The sequence below is a fragment of the Oncorhynchus tshawytscha genome, linkage group LG15 (genome assembly GCF_018296145.1).
Source record: "Oncorhynchus tshawytscha isolate Ot180627B linkage group LG15, Otsh_v2.0, whole genome shotgun sequence".
In the NCBI taxonomy this organism is placed as follows: Eukaryota; Metazoa; Chordata; class Actinopteri; order Salmoniformes; family Salmonidae; genus Oncorhynchus; species Oncorhynchus tshawytscha.
Genome location: NC_056443.1, coordinates 3,623,599 through 3,647,812, shown reverse-complemented (window position 1 = coordinate 3,647,812; position 24,214 = coordinate 3,623,599). Strand labels below are relative to the sequence as shown.

General features: G+C 45.7%; 1 protein-coding gene across 7 annotated transcripts in view; it reads right to left on the bottom strand.

Moving 5' to 3' along the window:
• LOC112236291 (membrane-associated guanylate kinase, WW and PDZ domain-containing protein 2-like) overlaps nt 1-24,214 on the bottom strand; it is a 288,293-nt gene that overhangs the window by 200,484 nt on the left and 63,595 nt on the right. For 5 of the 7 annotated variants that reach the window (XM_042297937.1, XM_042297938.1, XM_042297931.1 and 2 more), the window contains exon 2: nt 10,726-10,842. In XM_042297937.1, coding sequence (XP_042153871.1) covers nt 10,726-10,842 — 117 coding nt within the window. Of the gene's footprint in view, nt 1-10,725; nt 10,843-12,539; nt 12,863-24,214 lie in introns of those variants that run through there. The other 2 variants (XM_042297935.1, XM_042297936.1) reach the window with 2 other exon arrangements.

Genomic DNA, 24,214 nt, shown 5'->3' with positions numbered 1-24,214 from the left:
TTCTGCAACAGAGTCATCCTTGTGTGAGGGTGTCTACTACCACTATCAAACATGTATCAGTCTTTCTGCAACAGAGTCATCCTTGTGTGAGGGTGTCTACTACTACTATCAAACATGTATCAGTCTTTCTGCAACAGAGTCATCCTTGTGTGAGGGTGTCTACTACCACTATCAAACATGTATCAGTCTTTCTGCAACAGAGTCATCCTTGTGTGAGGGTGTCTACTACCACTATCAAACATGTATCAGTCTTTCTGCAACAGAGTCATCCTTGTGTGAGGGTGTCTACTACTACTATCAAACATGTATCAGTCTTTCTGCAACAGATCCATCCTTATGTGTGAGGGTGTCTACTATCCACTATCAAACTTATGTGTGAGGGTGTCTACTACCACTATCAGTCTTTCTGCAACAGAGTCATCCTTATGTGAGGGTGTCTACTACCACTATCAAACATGTATCAGTCTTTCTGCAACAGAGTCATCCTTATGTGAGGGTGTCTACTACCACTATCAAACATGTATCAGTCTTTCTGCAACAGAGCCATCCTTATGTGAGGGTGTCTACTACCACTATCAAACATGTATCAGTCTTTCTGCAACAGAGTCATCCTTATGTGAGGGTGTCTACTACCACTATCAAACATGTATCAGTCTTTCTGCAACAGAGTCATCCTTATGTGAGGGTGTCTACTACCACTATCAAACATGTATCAGTCTTTCTGCAACAGAGCCATCCTTATGTGTGAGGGTGTCTACTACCACTATCAAACATGTATCAGTCTTTCTGCAACAGAGCCATCCTTATGTGTGAGGGTGTCTACTACCACTATCAAACATGTATCAGTCTTTCTGCAACAGAGCCATCCTTATGTGTGAGGGTGTCTACTACCACTATCAAACATGTATCAGTCTTTACACAACAGAGCCATACTTATGTGTGAGGGTGTCTACTACCACTATCAAACATGTATCAGTCTTTCTGCAACAGAGCCATCCTTATGTGTGAGGGTGTCTACTACCACTATCAAACATGTATCAGTCTTTCTGCAACAGTCATCCTTATGTGTGAGGGTGTCTACTACCACTATCAAACATGTATCAGTCTTTCTGCAACAGAGCCGTCCTTATGTGTGAGTGTGTCTACTACTACTATCAAACATGTACCAGTCTTTCTGCAACAGAGTCATCCTTATGTGTGAGGGTGTCTACTACCACTATCAAACATGTATCAGTCTTTCTGCAACAGAGCCATCCTTATGTGTGAGGGTGTCTACTACCACTATCAAACATGTATCAGTCTTTCTGCAACAGAGCCATCCTTATGTGTGAGGGTATCTACTACTACTATCAAACATGTATCAGTCTTTCTGCAACAGAGCCATCCTTATGTGTGAGGGTGTCTACTACCACTATCAAACATGTATCAGTCTTTCTGCAACAGAGCCATCCTTATGTGTGAGTGTGTCTACTACTACTATCAAACATGTATCAGTCTTTCTGCAACAGAGCCATCCTTATGTGTGAGGGTATCTACTACTACTATCAAACATGTATCAGTCTTTCTGCAACAGAGCCATCCTTGTGTGAGGGTGTCTACTACTACTATCAAACATGTATCAGTCTTTCTGCAACAGAGCCATCCTTATGTGTGAGGGTGTCTACTACTACTATCAAACATGTATCAGTCTTTCTGCAACAGAGCCATCCTTGTGTGTGAGGGTGTCTACTACCACTATCAAACATGTATCAGTCTTTCTGCAACAGAGCCATCCTTGTGTGTGAGGGTGTCTACTACCACTATCAAACATGTATCAGTCTTTCTGCAACAGAGCCATCCTTGTGTGTGAGGGTGTCTACTACCACTATCAAACATGTATCAGTCTTTCTGCAACAGAGCCATCCTTATGTGTGAGAGTGTCTACTACCACTATCAAACATGTATCAGTCTTTCTGCAACAGAGCCATCCTTATGTGTGAGGGTGTCTACTACCACTATCAAACATGTATCAGTCTTCCTCAACAGAGCCATCCTTGTGTGTGAGGGTGTCTACTACCACTATCAAACATGTATCAGTCTTTCTGCAACAGAGCCATCCTTGTGTGTGAGGGTGTCTACTACCACTATCAAACATGTATCAGTCTTTCTGCAACAGAGCCATCCTTATGTGTGAGAGTGTCTACTACCACTATCAAACATGTATCAGTCTTTCTGCAACAGAGCCATCCTTATGTGTGAGAGTGTCTACTACCACTATCAAACATGTATCAGTCTTTCTGCAACAGAGCCATACTTATGTGTGAGGGTGTCTACTACCACTATCAAACATGTATCAGTCTTTCTGCAACAGAGCCGTCCTTATGTGTGAGTGTGTCTACTACTACTATCAAACATGTATCAGTCTTTCTGCAACAGTCATCCTTATGTGTGAGGGTGTCTACTACCACTATCAAACATGTATCAGTCTTTCTGCAACAGAGCCGTCCTTATGTGTGAGTGTGTCTACTACTACTATCAAACATGTACCAGTCTTTCTGCAACAGAGTCATCCTTATGTGTGAGGGTGTCTACTACCACTATCAAACATGTATCAGTCTTTCTGCAACAGAGCCATCCTTATGTGTGAGGGTGTCTACTACCACTATCAAACATGTATCAGTCTTTCTGCAACAGAGCCATCCTTATGTGTGAGGGTATCTACTACTACTATCAAACATGTATCAGTCTTTCTGCAACAGAGCCATCCTTATGTGTGAGGGTGTCTACTACCACTATCAAACATGTATCAGTCTTTCTGCAACAGAGCCATCCTTATGTGTGAGTGTGTCTACTACTACTATCAAACATGTATCAGTCTTTCTGCAACAGAGCCATCCTTATGTGTGAGGGTATCTACTACTACTATCAAACATGTATCAGTCTTTCTGCAACAGAGCCATCCTTATGTGTGAGGGTGTCTACTACTACTATCAAACATGTATCAGTCTTTCTGCAACAGAGCCATCCTTGTGTGTGAGGGTGTCTACTACCACTATCAAACATGTATCAGTCTTTCTGCAACAGAGCCATCCTTGTGTGTGAGGGTGTCTACTACCACTATCAAACATGTATCAGTCTTTCTGCAACAGAGTCATCCTTGTGTGAGGGTGTCTACTACCACTATCAAACATGTATCAGTCTTTCTGCAACAGAGTCATCCTTGTGTGAGGGTGTCTACTACCACTATCAAACATGTATCAGTCTTTCTGCAACAGAGCCATCCTTGTGTGTGAGTGTGTCTACTACCACTATCAAACATGTATCAGTCTTTCTGCAACAGAGCCATCCTTGTGTGTGAGGGAGCGTGTTCATGATAGTGATAGAAAATATGTCATAAGTCGTTTCCTTTTTCATGATCACAATCTGGTGAAACCCGAACCCTCCAAGATCCACAATAGCTGTCCCTCAACCATTCCAGACCCCTCCTCCACAGTCCCCCCCAGGAAGAAAACTCCCCTGATTAATTCCATTCCCCACCCCCCCAAGAACCCTCCAATGCACCAACAACCAAGGTACCATGAACTAAAGAGAAAAAAGGAAGACAGAAGAAAACAGCAAACAACAAAGCAAAAATAAAACATAATAATACATTTAAAACAAAGGACATCAAGGACAACTGGAATCATAACAGCAATGCCAACTGTATATGTTTGTGTGCATGTCTGGCACTATTACATGTATGTGTGTGTTCTTGTATGTGTTTATTTGAATGAGTGTGTGTATATGCATGTGTACAAACACCTGCACGGCATCAGCCTCAGGCAAACCGGCATTAGATGTAAAAACACTGCCACTTAGTATCATTCAAATGTACTTTTATTATGTTTTATTTGTACTTTTTTTCCCTTTATCTTTTGACCATCATTCTCTCTCACACACAGCAACTCCACTCCCACTTGTCTCCAATTCCACATACCCACCCTCAGCTTCCCTCAGCCCATCCCATCTATCTCTGCTGGTCACCCTCAGCTTCCCTCAGCCCATCCATCATCTGCTGGTCTCAGCGCACCCCTGCTGGTCATACCATCTATCCTCAGCTCAGCCCATCCCATCCCATCTATCTCTGCTGGTCACCCTCAGCCCATCCATCTATCTCTGCTGGTCACCCTCAGCCCATCCCATCTATCTCTGCTGGTCACCCTCAGCCCATCCCATCTATCTCTGCTGGTCACCCTCAGCGCAGCCCATCCCATCTATCTCTGCTGGTCACCCTCAGCCCATCCCATCTATCTCTGCTGGTCATCTCCCATCTATCTCTGCTGGTCACCCTCATACATCCCATCTATCATCCCATCTATCTCTGCTGGTCACCCTCAGCCCATCCCATCTATCTCTGCTGGGTCATCTCTGCTGGTCCCTCAGCCCATCCCATCTATCTCTGCTGGTCACCCTCAGCCCATCCCATCTATCTCTGCTGGTCATCTCTGCTGGTCACCCTCAGCCCATCCCATCTATCTCTGCTGGTCACCCTCAGCCCATCCCATCTATCTCCTGGTCATCAGCCCATCCCATCTCTGCTGGTCACCCTCAGCCCATCCCATCTATCTCTGCTGGTCACCCTCAGCCCATCCCATCTATCTCTGCTGGTCACCCTCAGCCCATCCCATCTATCTCTGCTGGTCACCCTCAGCCCATCCCATCTATCTCTGCTGGTCACCCTCAGCCTGGTCATCAGCCCATCCCATCTATCTCTGCTGGTCACCCTCAGCCCATCCCATCTATCTCTGCTGGTCACCCTCAGCCCATCCCATCTATCTCTGCTGGTCACCCTCAGCCCATCCCATCTATCTCTGCTGGTCATCCCTGGTCAGCCCATCCCATCTATCTCTGCTGGCCACCCTCAGCCCATCCCATCTATCTCTGCTGGCCACCCTCAGCCCATCCCATCTATCTCTGCTGGCCACCCTCAGCTTCTCTCAGCCCATCCCATCTATCTAATTGAATAGAATCTACAGATTGCGTGTAGAACATAAATACTTTTACTAAGAGTATTAGTATATTAGTAATTGACTGACCCGGTCTCTCCAGATCTCCTAACAGTACTATTTCTGGGGTCAATTTTAGATCAATGCTATGCATTTTCAGCCATTCCTTAACCTGAGGCTACCTGAGGACAATACCAAAATAAATGCTCTATTGATTCTGTATCCTCACAACCAAATCTGCAGAGCTTTGATTTTATGCCCCAAATATTCAAAAATATTTTGGTGGCAAGAATTCCATATCATTTTAGCTGAAAAGCACAAAGTCTTGAATCTTGCGTTGTTTTATATACATGTATCAACTCATACACCCTGTACCATGGAACCGGTACATCAAACATCTCTTCCCAACTATTTTGCAATCTGTATGGCACAGTTGTCAACATCCTGGTCCTCAAATGAAAAACTGTACATACAAGAACACACACACAATAGTGCCAGACTTCCACTGGGCCTGTCCCTCCTCCACCAGTTTTGATCCTTTATATTGGGCAGACAGACCAGTTCCCTACTTCCTACCGCTGCCACCCTCCTCTGTTCCAGCTCTCGTTGGTGGTAGGAAGAGTGGACCAAAGCGCAGCGTGGTAAGTGTTCATGATACCTTTTTATTTAAAAAAACACTTAAACAAAATAACACCGCGAAAACAAACAGTTCTGTCAGTCACAGACACTAAACAGAAAACAAGATCCCACAAAACCCAAAAGGAAAATGACAACTTGTATATGATCCCCAATCAGAGACAACGATAGACAGCTGCCTCTGATTGGGACCCCCATAGAACAAATGTTGTAATATTTGTTCTATCGTTTCAGGGGGATGAAATGTAAATTGTAGCCAGCTCTGCAATGCTTGTTTGATAAAGACAGATACTTTGAAAAAAGTATCATTTTCAATTAATTGAAAATGATACTTTGAAAAAAGTATCATTTTCAATTAATTGAAAATGAGACATGGCAAACTGCACAAAGGCAAAAAGGCCATTTTTAAACAAAGCTTTTCTTATTAATCTACTTGAACCATTTTGGGTTCAAATAAAACGTTTGAATGAGTGAAGCTTTTAGAGAGAGGTTTAGTGCTTTTATATTTAATCATCTCAACCCACCCAATTCATATTCATTATATAGATAGGCTCGTTTTATCTGGTCTGGTTTAGCGTAGAGTGAAATATTTTTTGCTCATATGATTTGAAAAAGAATCATCAGGAGTCGGCAGCGCCATAAGTAAGTGAGTAAACGGAGATATGACTAAGGAGTTCATCAGGGCAATTTTTCCATAAATAAACAGGTATTTACCTCCATGGTTGCAGGATTTTGTCTAGTTTTACGAGGTTGTTAGTAACAGGTCTTTTGGGTCTGTCACTCTCATCCCATGAGGTGTGTCATCACTCTTTTCTCTCCTTTCCCACACTCCCCCACCCACTTCCACTGGGCCTGTCTCTCATCTGTCCATCTCTCTCTCTCTCTCTCTCCTTTCCCACACTCCCCCACCCACTTCCACTGGGCCTGTCTCATCTGTCCATCTCTCTCTCTCTCTCTCCTTTCCCACACTCCCCCACCCACTTCCACTGGGCCTGTCCCTCCTCTGTCTCTCATCTGTCCATCTCTCTCTCCTTTCCCACACTCCCCTGCCCACTTCCACTGGGCCTGTCCCTCCTCTGTCTCTCATCTGTCCATCTCTCTCTCTCCTTTCCCACACTCCCCTGCCCACTTCCACTGGGCCTGTCCCTCCTCTGTCTCTCATCTGTCCATCTCTCTCTCTCCTTTCCCACACTCCCCTGCCCACTTCCACTGGGCCTGTCCCTCCTCTGTCTCTCATCTGTCCATCTCTCTCTCTCCTTTCCCACACTCCCCCACCCACTTCCACTGGGCCTGTCCCTCATCCTTCCATCTCTCTCTCTCCTTTCCCACACTCCCCCACCCACTTCCACTGGGCCTGTCCCTCCTCTGTCCATCTCTCTCTCTCTCTCCTAGCACCACACGCTTCAGTCAATGGAAGTCCAAGGCCATGCAGCTCCTGTGCTGCGGGAATAATGAGTCACACTTCCTCTGATCATCCACTGCCAGCGCTCTCTTTCATTCCCCCTTCCTCCCTCTCTCCCTCCTTCTACAAACCCACCTCATGGAGTTATGGGAGAATAATACTGGTGCCCGCCTCTAACAAATAGGCCTTCTTGTACCTCTCATTTCCCTGTCCACAGAGGAGAGGCAAAATGGGCCTAATGAAATCTCCCTGACGTGCCTTGAAGAATGTCTCTCCATTATAGATACAGACAGATGGGCTGGAACGGCATGGCTAGGGTAATACATTATGAACGCACACACGCACAGATGCACACACACGCACAAGCAGACCCACACACATGCAGACCCCCACACACACGCAGACCCCCACACACACGCAGACCCCCACACACACGCAGACCCACACACACAAGCAGACCCACACACATAAGCAGACCCACACACACAAGCAGATCCACACACACAAAAATGCATGAGGATGCACGCACGCACACACACACTTCCAGTTACTATCACCTAAGATGGCATTTTTGAGAGCAAATGTTGTACAGACAAATATCATGAAGACCAGTGTGAACACACATCACTGACAAACTGAAATGGTCCACCCAACAGCGCCACTTCAACCTCAGGAGGCTGAAGAAATTTGGCTTGGCACTTAAAACACTCAAACTTTTACAGATGCACAATTGAGAGCATCCTGTCGGGCTGTATCACCGCCTGCTACGGTAACTGCAGCGCCCGCAACCGCAGGGCTCTCCAGAGGCCATACGCATTACCAGGGGCACACTGCCTGCCCTCCAGGACACCTACACCACCCGATGTCACAGGAAGGCCAAAAAGATCATCAAGGACAAGAACCACCCAAGCCACTGCCTGTTCAACCCGTTATCATCCAGAAGACGAGGTCAGTACAGGTGCATCAAAGCTGGCACAGAGAGACTGAAAAACAGCTTCTATTCCAATGCCATCAGACTGTTAAATAGCCATCACTAGCTCATTAGAGACTGCTGCCCTATATACATATACTTGAAATCACTGGCCACTTTAATAATTGGAACACTAGTCACTTTAATAATGTTTACATATTTTGCACTACTCATCTCATTCAGTATGTATATACTTTATTCTATTCGACTGTATTTTAGTCTATGGTGGGCTGACATGCTCGTCAGCTATTTTACTTTAAATGTGTGTGTATTGTTGTGCAATTGTTAGACATTACTTGTTAGCTATAACTGCACTGTTGGAACTAGAAACACAAGCATTTCGATACACCCGCAATAACATCTGCTAAACATGTGTATGTGACAAATCAAATTTGATGTTATGGATTAAACATAATCTCCTCCATAACATCGAGAGACAAGAACCTTGATGAGAAACCTTATGCAGCGTCTACAGAATACTCATCTACAGTTGAAGTCGGAAGTTTACATACACCTTAGCCAAATACATCTTAGCCAAATACTTCTACACTCAGTTTTTCACAATTCCTCACATTTAATCCTAGTAAAAATACCCTGTTTTAGGTCAGTTAGAATCACCAGTTTATTTTAAGAATGTGAAATGTCAGAATAATAGCAGAGATTTATTTAAGCTTTTATTTCTTTCATCACATTCCCAGTGGGTCAGAAGTTTACATACACTCAATTAGTATTTGGTAGTATTGCCTTTAAATTGTTTAACTTGGGTCAAACTTCAACAAGCTTCCCACAATAAGTTGGGTGAATTTTGGCCCATTCCTCCTGACAGAGCTGGTGTAACTGAGTCAGGTTTGTAGGCCTCCTTGCTCACACACACTTTTTCAGTTCTGCCCACACAATGTCTATAGGATTGAGGTCAGGGCTTTGGGGTCATTGTCCATTTGGAAGACCCATTTGCGAACAAGCTTTAACTTCCTGACTGATATCTTGCGATGTTGCTTCAATAGATCCACATAATTGTCCTACCTCATGATCTATTTTGTGAAGTGCACCAGTCCCTCCTGTAGCAAAGCACCACCACAACATGATGCTGCAACCCCCATCCTTCACGGTTGGGATGGTGTTCTTCAGCTTACAAGCCTCCCCCTTTTTCCTCCAACATAACGATGGTCATTACGGCCAAACAATTCTATTTTTGTTTCATCATAGGACATTTCTCCAAAAAGTACGATCTTTGTCCCCAGGTGCAGTCGCAAACTGTAGTCTGGCTTTTTTTATGGAGGTTTTGGAGCAGTGGCTTCTTCCTTGCTGAGCGGCCTTTCAGGTTATGTCGATATAGGACTCGCTTTACCGTGGATGTAGATACTTTTGTACCTGTTTCCTCCAGTATCTTCACAAGGTCCTTTGCTGTTGTTCTGGGATTGATTTGCACTTTTCGCACCAAAGTACATTCATCTCTAGTAGACAGAACGCGTCTCCTTCCTGAGCGGTATGACGGCTGCGTGGTCCAATGGTGTTTATACTTGCGTACTATTGTTTGTACAGATGAATGTGGTACCTTCAGGCATTTGGAAATTGCTCCCAAGGATGAACCAGACTTGTGGAGGTCTACAATTTTGTCCTGAGGTCTTGGCTGATTTATTTTGATTTGCCCATGATGTCAAGCAAAGAGACACTGACTTTGAAGGTAGGCCTTGAAATACATCCACAAGTACACCTCCAATTGACTCAAATGATGTCAATTAGCCTGTCAATTAGCCTATCAGAAGCCTCTAAAGCCATGACATAATTTTCTGGAATTTTCCAAGCTGTGAAAAGGCACAGTCAACTATGTAAACTTCTGACCAACTGGAATTGTGTTACAGTGAATTATAAGTGAAATAATCTGTCTGTAAATAATTGTTGGAAAGATTACTTAGGACATCTACTTTGTGAATGACACAACTGACTTGCCAAAACTATAGTTTGTAAACAAGAAATGTATAGAGTGGTTGAAAAACGAGTTTTAATGATTCCAACCTAAGTGTGTGTAAACTTCCGACTTCAACTGTATATGCATTGTTGCCAATGAAACATAAACATGACTAAGTATTGAATCTCTTTTGACGTTTCAGTCTAAATGCTATGTAGGAGCACTGCTACACACATACCCACAATCCATTAGTAGACAAACACTCTTGAAATGCAGTGCTGGAGGGCTAGCTAGATAGTCTCCCAGCTCAGTTGACTAAAACTGGCATGGTTTTACAATAAATAGGCCTTAACCATGGTGCCCGCCTGCCTGCTGAGATTCAGGTGCTGATTACAGAATGGCGCAGCCAAGGTTCAATCTGAGACCACCCTCCGCTGAGACAGACGGCTGCAGAAGGCCAGGTTCATCCCTCCAGCCAAATCATGAAGCTAGACCATCCATTACTGAACCCAGCCAGACCAACAGAGAGTCAGTAGCTGCTGGAGAAGAAGCGGAGGCTGGGAATGAAGACAGAAGATTCAAATGCCAATGTATTTTAAGGATTGGAAGGAATCTACTGGTTGTGTGTCTATTGGACGAATTCCCAAGTTTGTAAAGTGAGATTTGAACCAGATCTGTGGATATCTCACAGCTGGTTTTACCAGGTGGCATGGCCAGGAAACATAGACGATTCCGTGTGTTATTGGACAGGTAGGCTGGGGTGAATGAAGAATATCTCCCTGTGAGAGGGCGGGAGGGACACCAGGTAAGAGATTGGGGACTGGGTCAGGGGGGGGTTACTTACAGGGTATGGTGCGGAGGTAGAGGTTGTCTCTAATGATCTGCTGGAGCTCGTGGTCCACTGAGGCCTTCTGGAAGCGCAGGTTGAGGTAGTGACGCAGGTCCTTGTCTATGACGCCCCCTGGAGGAAAAGACCAATAACAACTCGGTAAGGCCTAAGAGCAGGTGTCAAGGTCAGGGCCAGGAGTTTGTCCTGATCACGTGACCAGCCGTACGTTTTTCCTGTGGTCTGGAAAAACTCAACAGTCAAACCCAGGATGTCACAATAGACAATATTAGCATATTATGCAAAAACAAACACCAAAGCATGGACCAGTGTGAGCTCTATCAATCAATCAATCACATTTATTTAGAAAGCCCTTTTTACATCAGCAGTTGTCACAAAGTGCTTATACAGAAACCCAGCCTAAACCCCCAGAGAGCAGGCAATGCAGATACAGAAGCACGGTTCTATCGGTTCAACATCTGTCAACACAGCCGTTGGATTGGGAGTGAGGGTGTTAATTGGTGAATGAGGCAAACATGTGTTGAGACAAATGTCTACACATCTAGACATAAATACGTAATGAGGTCTCTGGGGGCGTCTTTCTCTCCCCCTCCCTCCTTCTCCACTTCTCCCCCCATCGCAATTATGAATGGGCTAAAGCTCGCCCACTCTAAATTTGCCTCCTCAGCAGGATGGAGGGAGGGAACAAGGGAGGGGTCGAAGGGGAAGGAGAGAGGGAGGCAACGACAAAGCTCCAGGGAGAGAGCGAGCGGGCTGGAATGGGCACAAGTCTCACCGATACTCCACATTTATACTACTACCATTCACTGTGTCTGTCTCCCTGTCTGTCTCCCTGTCTGTCTGTCTGTCTCGCTCTGCATGGCTGTCTGACCCCATATATTCCACTATTGTACCATCACACAATCCCACGTACACCATATACAGTGTTGACATACACCCACTCCACACACATAGCCTGCAACCACAGGAGATTGGTGGCAGCTTAATTTGGGAGGACAGGCTTGTGATAATGGCTGGAGTGGAGTATTTCCATGTGTTTGATGCCATTCCACTCGCTCCGTTCCAGATGTTATTATGAGCCATCCTACCCTCAACAGCCTCCTGTGCCTACAATCGCCTCTTGAAATATCCTCCATCTCAAGCAAACCAAGAGGGCACACATCCTCGGACCAATGGGATTCCCACTGAAACAGGATGATTGAATGGACTCGTCATTTCCATTGATAATGCTAGGAGGGAACCAGAGAGAAATGTGCCCCTAACCTTCAGCAGACACTAAAAGACAGTGATTTGGCCCAATGCCTGGCAATGCTTAGGTCCTCTATCTCATCTTTCAGACCCCAAGGCAACGACATTCAAGCGTTCCGTCTGTTGGAGAGCATGCGCACAGACAGACACAACGCAATCTCAATCTGTCAGCCAGAGAGCGTTTTATAACGAGCGTCGAGAAGTCCGAGGAATTCATGAATAATCTACTTTTGAAGAACAAGTTGATCTGCCGACCACATCGGAGGAATGTTTTTTTCTACCGCGTTCTCCTTTCTCCCTCTCTCTCGCACCGCAACAACATTGTAAACATGAATTTGTAATCAAAACCCCCTGAATGGGGTCAGAAATAAAATCCTGTTCTGCCAAGGAAACAAAACAACCCAACCAGCCAATTGACATCAGCATGAGAAAAGAGACTATGCCATGTTAATCCACACAGTAAAAAACAGACTGATACATGCATCATTCAATGCAAAAACACACACACGCACACACACACGCACACACACGCACACGATACCTCTTCCCCCCCACACACATACCTAAATTCACCGACGACACACAGTAAAATGCACCTCTTGCACGGCGCCTCTCACAGTTGAGTGTTATTGGCAGCCAGCTGTGTCAGTGTCCGTTCTCCACAGGTACGTATATCTCCACAAAGAGCCCAGCCAGCAGCAGCCTCTTCCAGGCTCACAGTCAGTACAGCAGTGAAGAAACCCCTGTCCTCCAGTCCCACTCACTGTGTCTGTCTGTCTGATCCACACCACCTCTCCTGGTGCTGTTCATTTCATCCACGGATGGGAGAGGAAGGGGAGATGAGGCAGGAGAAAGAACGAGAGAGAGAAAGAGAGAGTGTGTGTGAGTGAGAGAGAGGAGGAGAGAGGGAAGGGGGGGTGCGACAGTTGGGAGGCAACAAAGGAAGCAGGCTCCGGCGGTGTGGACCTATCACAATAAGATCCCTCTTTCAATTCGTCTGTGGGATTCTAAAGTCCACCGGCTCCCCCTGTCTGTGGCTGCTGGTAGCGCAGGGCAGAATATTTTTATTCTTCCATGCCATCCTGGGTGCTCTGTACTTTGACAGCCCAGTGAATAATAATGTCAGCCTTCTGCCCGCCTCCCAGAGCAGATGCCCCTCACTGGCACCACGTGACCCGTCTGTGACCCTGCGTCATTGCTCGTGACACATGAAAAAAAAAAAAAGCTGTCTGGCCCACAACATGGGCTAAATGTGATGGTGCCAACAGCTGTCATCTGATTGAATAAAAACAATATGAGCTGTGGCCAGTAATTACTGTGTATTTACACTGCGCTGTTGCATGATGGGACAAACAAACAGAATGCAAGCAGAACACTGGTGTCAGCACTTTCTCTGAACTCATTTGTCCAATCTCCCTCTTTCTAACTCTCCCTTGCTCTATCCACCACTTTTTCACTCTCTCTCCTTCTCACTCTCACACACACAAACGCGCACTCACACACACACCAGCTAAGGATAATAATCTGCCATGTACTTCAGTAGATAGACTTGGAGGGCAGGTGGATTCACTTCCAATGTCACTGAACATTCACCTAACATTAAAACAGCATTCCTTACTATGAGCAGCACACAGATATGATCTTCTTTCAGTGTGATTCCTGATGGAAACTTGAATGGGGACAAGATACCAGGGCTGACCCTTGGGGACTGGAGGACTGTGTAAGGACTCTTAAGGACTGAAGAGTCTGCATCCTATAAACTTCACCTCTACATGTTGGTCTGTTGAGTGTGTGACCTTCAAATAACCCACTTCCAGGAGGAGGATGGTAAAGTAGGTCTTCAGTTAGGTGCACTGCAATAGCAGGTGAGTGTCCTCTCTATGGCCCAGGGCTGGTGAAGGATGACACAGCCGTGTGTGTCATGAGCGTGCCATGTAAGTGTGTGTGAGTGTTTGTGTATGTGTGTGTGCGTGCGTGCATGCGTGTGTGTGTGTCTGTGTGTGAGAGAGTGTGTGTGTGTGAATCAATGCGGTGTATGAGGAGGTCACTACAGCGTTCAGTCCTCTAGTGATGAGATCAGTGTGGAGTATCTCTCTCCAGTGGGATGAGGCCATTTCTCATCCCAATCACTCTGCGCTATCATGACACGCCTGACAAGTGAGGAGGAAGGGGGGATGGGCGGAAGAGAGGAGCAGGAGAAAGGGAGGACAGGAGATATGGACAGAGAGTGACAGTCAGTGCTACAGTAGTACTGAGGTAACACAGCAGCAGTAGTACTGAGGTAACAACAACAGCAGCAGTAGTACTGAGGTAACACAGCAGCAGTAATACTGAGGTAACAACAGCAGTAGTAGTACTGAGGTAACACAACAGCAGTAATACTGAGGTAACAACAGCAGTAATACTGAGGTAACACAGCAGCAGTAATACTGAGGTAACACAGCAGCTGTAGTACTGAGGTAACAGCAGCAGTAATACTGAGGTAACAACAGCAGTAGTACTGAGGTAACAACAGCAGTAGTACTGAGGTAACAACAACAGTAGTACTGAGGTAACAGCAGCAGCAGTAGTACTGAGGTAACAGGCAACAGCAGCAGCAGTAGTACTGAGGTAACAGCAGCAGCAGTAGTACTGAGGTAACAGCAGTACTGAGGTAACAGCAGTAACAGTAGTACTGAGGAGGTAACAGCAGCAGTAGTACTGAGGTAACAGCAGCAGCAGTAGTACTGAGGTAACAGCAGCAGTAATACTGAGGTAACAACAGTAGTACTGAGGTAACAGCAGCAGTAGTACTGAGGTAACAGCAGCAGTAGTACTGAGGTAACAGCAGCAGTAGTACTGAGGTAACAGCAGCAGTAGTACTGAGGTAACAGCAGCAGCAGTAGTACTGAGGTAACAGCAGCAGCAGTAGTACTGAGGATAAGCAGCAGTAGTACTGAGGTAACAGCAGCAGCAGTAGTACTGAGGTAAGCAGCAGCAGTAGTACTGAGGTAACAGCAGCAGTAGTACTGAGGTAACAGCAGCAGCAGTACTGAGGTAACAGCAGCAGCAGTAGTACTGCAGGTAACAGCAGCAGCAGTAGTACTGAGGTAACAGCAGCAGCAGTAGTACTGAGGTAACAGCAGCAGCAGTAGTACTGAGGTAACAGCAGCAGTAGTAGTACTGAGGTAACAGCAGCAGCAGTAGTACTGAGGTAGCAGCAGCAGCAGCAGTAGTACTGAGGTAACAGCAGCAGCAGGAGTTCTGTAGCAGAGAGAGATCCTGGACTTAGACAAATACATGCACATAAACATGCTGAAGCAAAGGCAGGCACACACTGTCCACAGTATCAGAGAAATACAGAACATGCATGAACATTACAATATGTGCAAGGGAACCTGTAGGCATATCTACATACATCACAAAATGTCTCTTAAGTTTGACCTTGACAGAAACCACTCAGGTTATTAATTTCTCTGTAGGCTATCTAGAGGCAGTAGTGTTTTAGACACAGATAGAAAAGGTCACCAGTCGCCTTCAGTGGACCAAACGCCTCGAGAAACCAATATATGTGGGAAATGACTGTTCTCCTTCCACAGCAGAGTAAAGTATGGAGTCTGAGCCTGTGGTAAGCAGGTGTCATGGAAGGCCCTGGAGAGGGAACAGGCTGTGGAGTCTAAAAGTGAGGAGGGAGACAGCTGTTCCCCTCTGGGAGTTGTGAGCTCAGAGAGGTGCCTCGTATGCTACATCATTTAGACTAGCCTAGTGTTACCAGCCTGAGAGGTGCCTTTTAACCACGGCTAGCGTAGCCTATCCTGGCGCTGACTATATACCACCCTGTTGTGTTCAGCTCAGGTGAAACCACTCAACAGTCCTCAAAAGTAGCTCTGACTGAATCCTGCAGAGATCACTGCAGGCACCATTTCATCCTGGCATCTATTATGTAATGCTGAACACATAAAAAGTCATGGTGAATAACAGATACAGGCTTCAATAAAGAGCCTTGATGAGACAGTACTTCTCTTAAAATCACTGGGAAATGAACAAGGCCCTCTACAGTGTGCATACTAAAGCTCAATCATACAAAATACAATCTCTCTCTCTCTCATTCACACACGTGCGCACAAACATGCATTCATAAACACACAGCAGAAGAAAGGTGGATCTACACATTGGTGCATAGATAATTTGCATGGCTTGTCAGTGAGACGGGAGAAGACTACCATAAAGATGTCAGTGGCATGGGCCAAGCACCCTGCTCCTCACGCAGCCTGAACAGCTTCTGTTCTCAACAACACCATTCAGTCTGCTGTCAATGTGTATGATGCACTGGATATCGCCCCACACACCCCAGGGCAGCAAGAACACACACACACACTGTGCAGTAATGACTGCTCTTTGTGTGTGTGTGTGTGTGTGTTTCTTTGTGTTATAAAGAGAGGGGTGTTAGCAGACAGCTGTTTATATAATTAGCCTGTAATTAGAGGGCTGCGGTCGTCTGAAACCACAGCAGTTCCACCAGGCACACTCATTTAGCTGTCTAAAGAGCACACTGTCAACAACATGACATCAACACTTTATGTGGGTTGATACCAGTGGCGAATTTAACATGTAAATCTTGGTTGGGAAAACCCCCCAAAATGTGTTTTGATGCATGCCAGCAAAGCCACTACACAACACAACACTAAACAATACATTAATTGGACTATAACGGTGACAAACTGTGCCCACAAACTGTTAGGGCCAACATAAAGCTGTCACAACAGCAGAGTCCTGACACCTTACCACTGCTACACCTGGCTATCAGCGGAGCCTTGTCTGGCAGCAAAATAGTTCATTCAGCCTGATTCAGCCTGCATTTACTGCCTGATATGGCTTAAACAAATGTGGTTTCTACTGACAATTGAGATGTACAAACTATTGCATAAGGGGACGACGAGCATACATGTGTCCGGATCCCTCTGGTACCGATTCTCATTCTGTTCACCAGTTCCGGAGGTCCAAGTCACCGGCATTCTAGGCTTCACTGAACGGGATTCATTAGCATCAACCCCGGACTGTCTTGTCTGATTACACACCTGGTTCCCATTTCCCCTGATTAGTATGTTATATATGTGCCCTCTGTTCCCTCTGTCTTTGTCGGTTATTGTTCCCATGTCCGTTGGTGGTGTGAGTACCTATGCGTTGGTGCAGCTGTTATGCTACGGGCTATATACACTGCTCAAAAAAAACGAGGGAACACTAAAATAACACATCCTAGATCTGAATGAATGAAATATTCTTATTAAATACTTTTTTCTTTACATAGTTGAATGTGCTGACAACAAAATCACACAAAAATTATCAATGGAAATGAAATTGATCAACCCATGGAGGTCTGGATTTGGAGTCACACTCAAAATTAAAGTGGAAAACCACACTACAGGCTGATCCAACTTTGATGTAATGTCCTTAAAACAAGTCAAAATGAGGCTCAGTAGTGTGTGTGGCCTCCACGTGCCTGTATGACCTAGCTACAACGCCTTGGCAAGCTCCTGATGAGGTGGCGGATGAGGTCTAGCATTGTCTTGCATTAGGAGGAACCCAGGGCCAACCGCACCAGCATATGGTCTCACAAGGGGTCTGGGGATCTCATCGTGGTACCTAGTGGCAGTCAGGCTACCTCTGGCGAGCACATGGAGGGCTGTGCGGCCCCCCAAAGAAATGCCACCCCAAACCATGACTGACCCACCGCCAAACCGGTCATGCTGGAGGATGTTGCAGGCGGCAGAACGTTCTCCACGGCATCTCCAGACTCTGTCACATGTGCTCAGTGTGAACCTGCTTTCATATGTGAAGAGCACAGGGCGCCAGTGGCGAATTTGCCAATCTTGGTGTTCTCTGGCAAATGCCAAACGTCCTGCACGGTGTTGGGCTGTAAGCTCAACCCCCACCTGTGGACGTCGGGCCCTCATACCACCCTCATGGAGTCTGTTTCTGACCGTTTGAGCAGACACATGCACATTTGTGGCCTGCTGGAGGTCATTTTGCAGGGCTCTGGCAGTGCTCCTCCTGCTCCTCCTTGCACAAAGGCGGAGGTAGCGGTCCTGCTGCTGGGTTGTTGCCCTCCTACGGCCTCCTCCACGTCTCCTGATGTACTGGCCTGTCTCCTGGATAGCTCCTCCATGCTCTGGACACTACGCTGACAGACACAGCAAACCTTCTTGCCACAGCTCGCATTGATGTGCCATCCTGGATGAGCTGCACTACCTGAGCCACGTGTGTGGGTTGTAGACTCCGTCTCATGCTACCACTAGAGTGAAAGCACCGCCAGCATTCAAAAGTGACCAAAACATCAGCCAGGAAGCATTGGAACTGAGAAGTGGTCTGTGGTCACCACCTGCAGAACCACTCCTTTATTGGGGGTGTCTTGCTAATTGCCTATAATTTCCACCTGTTGTCTATTCCATTTGCACAACAGCATGTGAAATTTGTGTGGACAGTTTGAATTCACAGAAGTGTGATTGACTTGGAGTTACATTGTGTTGTTTAAGTGTTCCCTTTATTTTTTTGAGCAGTGTATATTGTGTATACGGGTATCATCCCGTGTCGTTCAACAAGGTTTACCCTCGCTCTTTTGTTTGGGTACAGCCCAGTGTTTTTGTATACCTGTTTGTTTTGGGTGTATTAAAAACCCTATTGTGTATTCCTGCGCCTGTCTCCAAAATCCTTTATACCAGCGTGACAATATGAGGCAATTCGTAATTTCGATTAAGACATTAATGAGCGAGCTAGCATGGACGTAGTCAATATAACTATTTGTTCAGCACTTTGAAATGTACAGCGCCAGAATTCAGAACATGGGCCATTCTTACAGTATTCTCCCTGTACACCAAGTCAGAACCGTGGAATAAGGGGGTAGATAAGCAGACAATGAAAGGTCTTACAATTTCCGATGATGACATTTCTCTAAAACAAGCTAAAGACTACATGTGCAACACCAAGTCAGGACAGTAGGCTAAATTATGAGTGAAAGGAATAAAATGATTAGGGTGAGGCACATGGGCTACTAACAGCTTACTACACAACATACATATCTCCCTGGCACATGAAATAATTTATGCAGCAGAATATTTTGTCAACAAACTTTGTCTGGATTTATGATGCTTTCAAGACAACTGAGAACTCGGAAATAATCAAGGTCGAATCATGACGTCAGCGATCTTCAGGTCGAAGCTCTTGAAAGAGGCCCGAGCTCCCGAATTCTGAGTTGGATGATCATTCAAAACTTATTTTCCCAGTCTGAGCTAATTTTTGTCATAGTTCCCAGTTGTCTTGAACTCACTGAAGTCTGAGATTTCCTAGTTCACAGTTTCCAGTTGTTTTGAATGCGTCAGAAGTCTGGATTGACAGCATGGCCAATGTTGAATGTTTATCCTTCTAAGCTTGGAAAAGAGAACCTTAAACCCAAACTTGGAACACTCACCCACTCCACTTGCTTTGCAATGCTTGCAGTTAGCCACGGAATCCTTCCAAACCACTCATTGATGAATTTGCAAATTTCTAACTTGTTCTGTAATGTTTTATTGCTAATTGCCGATGAACACCGATACGTTTTATCTATAATTTCTCTTCATAAGGATTGAAAAGGATTTGCCCGTAGATTGTCGACTTGATTCATAATGAAGACTGCTAGCTTCCTAGCTAAGATTTTGAAAATATGATGTTGACATGATCAGTCCAATCAAAGCTACGGTAGATATAACAAGGTTAGATGTCATTTTATCTGTGACCAATGACCTTGAGCCTTCGTGGATGGGCACTTCTAATGTAACTCTATGGCAGCACCCAGGGGGCTTGAATTTTAGAGCTCTCCCCGTAGATTTTGCGGTGACGCAGTGTCCCCATGAGTGACAAAACAATGAGCCAATCACGGCATAACTAGAGAACATTACCAACTCTGGCTGCCCCACCACCACAGAAAGCACTGAGCTAGGCTGAAACACCTGCATTTTGGAGCTACCTTACTCAAGAAAGAAAACAATGTTAGTATGTGGCTTTATAACTCAATTATATATATATATTTTTTACATTGTTTGCAAACTGATATGTGACACATATTAATGCCAAAATAACATGCAAAACGGGCATAACAAATATATATAATTATATACAGTGCATTCAGAAAATATTCAGACCCCTTGACCCCTTTTCCACATTTTGTTACTTTACAGCCTGTTTTTTTTCTTCTCGAACAGGTTTAGCATTTTTTTTGCAAATGCATTAAAAATAAAAAACGGAAATACCTTATTACATAATTATTCAAACACGTTGCTATGAGACTCGAAATTGAGCTCAGGTGCATCCTGTTTTCATTGATCATCCTTGAGATGTTTCTACAATTTCATTGGAGTCCATCTATAGTCAATTAAATTGATTGGACATGATTTGGAAAGGCACACACCTGTCTAAGGTCCCACAGTTGACAGTGCATGTCAGAGCAAAAACCAAGCCATGCGGTTGAAGGAATTGTCCGTAGAGCTCCAAAAACAGGATTGTGTTGAGGCACTGATCTAGGGAAGGGTACCAAAACATTTCTGCAGCATTGAAGCTCACCAAGAACACAGTGGCTGCGTCATTCTTAAATGGAAGAAGTTTGGAACCACCAAGACTCTTCCTAGACCAAACTGAGCAATCGGGGGAGTGCCTTGGTCAGGGAAGTGACCAAGAACCCAATGGTCACTCTGACAGAGCTCATCTCTGTCAAAGAAACAGGTACACATCTTCTGTGGAGATGGGAGAACCTTCCAGAAGGACAACCATCTCTGCAGCACTCCACCAATCAGGCCTTTATGGTAGAATGGCCTGACAGAAGCCACTCCTCAATAAAAGGCACATGACAAGCTGCTTGGAGTTTGCCAAAAGGAACCTAAAGGACTCACACCATAAGAAACAAGATTCTCTGATCTGATGAAACTCTTTGGCCTGAATGCCAAGAGTCACGTCTGGAGGAAACCTGGCACCATCCATACGGTGAAACATGGTGATGGCAGCATCATGCTGTGGGGATGTTTTTCAGTGGCAGGGACTGGGAGACTACTCAGAGTCGAGGGAAAGATGAACGGCGCAAAGTACAGAGATATCCTTGATGAAAATCTGCTCCAGACTTCTCAGGACCTCAGACTGAGGTGAAGGTTTACCTTCCAACAGGAAAAGGACCCTAAGCACACAGCCAAGACAACACAAGAGTGGCTTCAGGACAAGTCTCTGAATGTCCTTGAGTGGCCCAGCCAGAGCCGGGACTTGAACATCTCTGGAGAAACCTGAAAACAGCTGGGCAGTGACGCTCCCCATCCAACCTGACAGAGCTTGAGAGGATCTGCAGAGAAGAATGGGAGAAACTCCCCAAATACACGTGTGCCAAGCTTGTAGCGTCATACCCAAGTAGACTCTACCTGTTTCTCCACTTCTCTTTCTCTCTACCTATTTCTCCACCTCTCTGTTTCTCCTTCTCTCTTTCTCTCTACCTGTTTCTCCCTCTCTCTTTCTCTCTACCTGTTTCTCCACCCCTCTTTCTCTACCTGTTTCGCCACCTCTCTTTCTCTCTACCTGTTTCTCCACCTCTCTACCTGTTTCTCCACCTCTCTACCTGTTTCTCCACCCCTCTACCTGTTTCTCCACCCCTCTACCTGTCTCTCCATCTCTCTTTCTCTCTACCTGTTTCTCCACCTCTCTCTCTCTACCTGTTTCTCCACCTCTCTCTCTCTACCTGTTTCTCCACCTCTGTTTATCCCTCTCGCTTTGTCTCTACCTGTTTCTCCACCTCTTTCTCTCTACCTGTTTCTCCACCTCTCTTTCTCTCTACCTGTTTCTCCACCTCTTTGTTTCTCCCTCTCTCTTTCTCTCTACCTGTTTCTCCACCTCTCTGTTTCTCCACCTCTCTACCAGTTTCTCCACCTCTCTTTCTCTCTACCTGTTTCTCCACATCTCTTTTTCTCTACCTGTTTCTCCACCTCTCTCTTTCTCTCTACATGTTTCTCCCTCTCTCTTTCTCTCTACCTGTTTCTCCACCTCTCTCTTTCTCTCTACATGTTTCTCCACCCCCTCTCTCTTTCTCTCTACCTGTTTCTCCACCTCTTTGTTTCTCCCTCTCTCTTTCTCTCTACCTGTTTCTCCACCTCTCTGTTTCTCCACCTCTCTGTTTCTCCACCTCTCTACCAGTTTCTCCCTCTCTCTTTCTCTCTACCTGTTTCTCCACCTCTTTGTTTCTCCCTCTCTCTTTCTCTCTACCTGTTTCTCCACATCTCTTTTTCTCCACCTCTGTTTCTCCACCTCTGTTTCTCTCTACCTGTTTCTCCACCTCTCTGTTTCTCCACCTCTCTTTCTCTCTACCTGTTTCTCCACCTCTCTACCTGTTTCTCCACCTCTCTCCCTGTTTCTCCACCTCTCTTTCTCTCCACCTCTCTGTTTCTCCACCTCTCTGTTTCTCCACCTCTGTTTCTCCACCTCTGTTTCTCTCTACCTGTTTATCCACCTCTCTACCTGTTTCTCCACCACTCTGTTTCTCCCTCTCTCTTTCTCTCTACCTGTTTCTCCACCTCTCTGTTTCTCCACCTCTGTTTCTCCACCTCTGTTTCTCCACCTCTGTTTCTCTCTACCTGTTTATGCACCTCTCTACCTGTTTCTCCACCTCTCTTTCTCTCTACCTGTTTCTCCACCTCTCTGTTTCTCCCTCCCTCTCTTTCTCTCTACCTGTTTCTCCACCTATCTGTTTCTCCACCTCTCTGTTTCTCCACCTCTCTGTTTCTCCACCTCTGTTTCTCCACCACTCTGTCTCTCTACCTGTTTCTCCCTCTCTCTTTCTCTCTACCTGTTTCTCCACCTCTCTGTTTCTCTCTACCTGTTTCTCCCTCTCTCTTTCTCTCTACCTGTTTCTCCACCTCTTTGTTTCTCCCTCTCTCTTTCTCTCTACCTGTTTCTCCACCTCTCTGTTTCTCCACCTCTCTACCAGTTTCTCCACCTCTCTTTCTCTCTACCTGTTTCTCCACATCTCTTTTTCTCCACCTCTGTTTCTCCACCTCTCTTTCTCTCTACCTGTTTCTCCACCTCTCTGTTTCTCCCTCTCTCTTTCTCTCTACCTGTTTCTCCACCTCTCTGTTTCTCTCTACCTGTTTCTCCCTCTCTCTTTCTCTCTACCTGTTTCTCCACCTCTCTGTTTCTCTCTACCTGTTTCTCCCTCTCTCTTTCTCTCTACCTGTTTCTCCACCTCTCTGTTTCTCTCTACCTGTTTCTCCCTCTCTCTTTCTCTCTACCTGTTTCTCCACCTCTCTCTTTCTCTCTACATGTTTCTCCCTCTCTCTTTCTCTCTACCTGTTTCTCCACCTCTTTGTTTCTCCCTCTCTCTTTCTCTCTACCTGTTTCTCCACCTCTCTGTTTCTCCACCTCTCTGTTTCTCCACCTCTCTACCAGTTTCTCCCTCTCTCTTTCTCTCTACCTGTTTCTCCACCTCTCTGTTTCTCCACCTCTCTGTTTCTCCACCTCTCTACCAGTTTCTCCACCTCTCTTTCTCTCTACCTGTTTCTCCACATCTCTTTTTCTCCACCACTGTTTCTCCACCTCTCTTTCTCTCTACCTGTTTCTCCACCTCTCTACCTGTTTTTCCACCTCTCTCCCTGTTTCTCCACCTCTCTTTCTCTCCACCTCTCTGTTTCTCCACCTCTCTGTTTCTCCACCTCTGTTTCTCCACCTCTGTTTCTCTCTACCTGTTTATCCACCTCTCTACCTGTTTCTCCACCACTCTGTTTCTCCCTCTCTCTTTCTCTCTACCTGTTTCTCCACCTCTCTGTTTCTCCACCTCTGTTTCTCCACCTCTGTTTCTCTCTACCTGTTTATGCACCTCTCTACCTGTTTCTCCACCTCTCTTTCTCTCTACCTGTTTCTCCACCTCTCTGTTTCTCCCTCTCTCTTTCTCTCTACCTGTTTCTCCACCTATCTGTTTCTCCACCTCTCTGTTTCTCCACCTCTGTTTCTCCACCTCTCTACCTGTTTCTCCACCTCTCTACCTGTTTCTCCACCTCTCTTTCTCTCTACCTGTTTCTCCACCTCTGTTTCTCCACCTCTGTTTCTCTCTACCTGTTTATCCACCTCTCTACCTGTTTCTCCACCTCTCTGTTTCTCCACCTCTCTTTCTCTCTACCTGTTTCTCCACCTCTCTCTACCTGTTTCTCCACCTCTGTTTCTCCACCTCTGTTTCTCTCTACCTGTTTATCCTCCTCTCTAC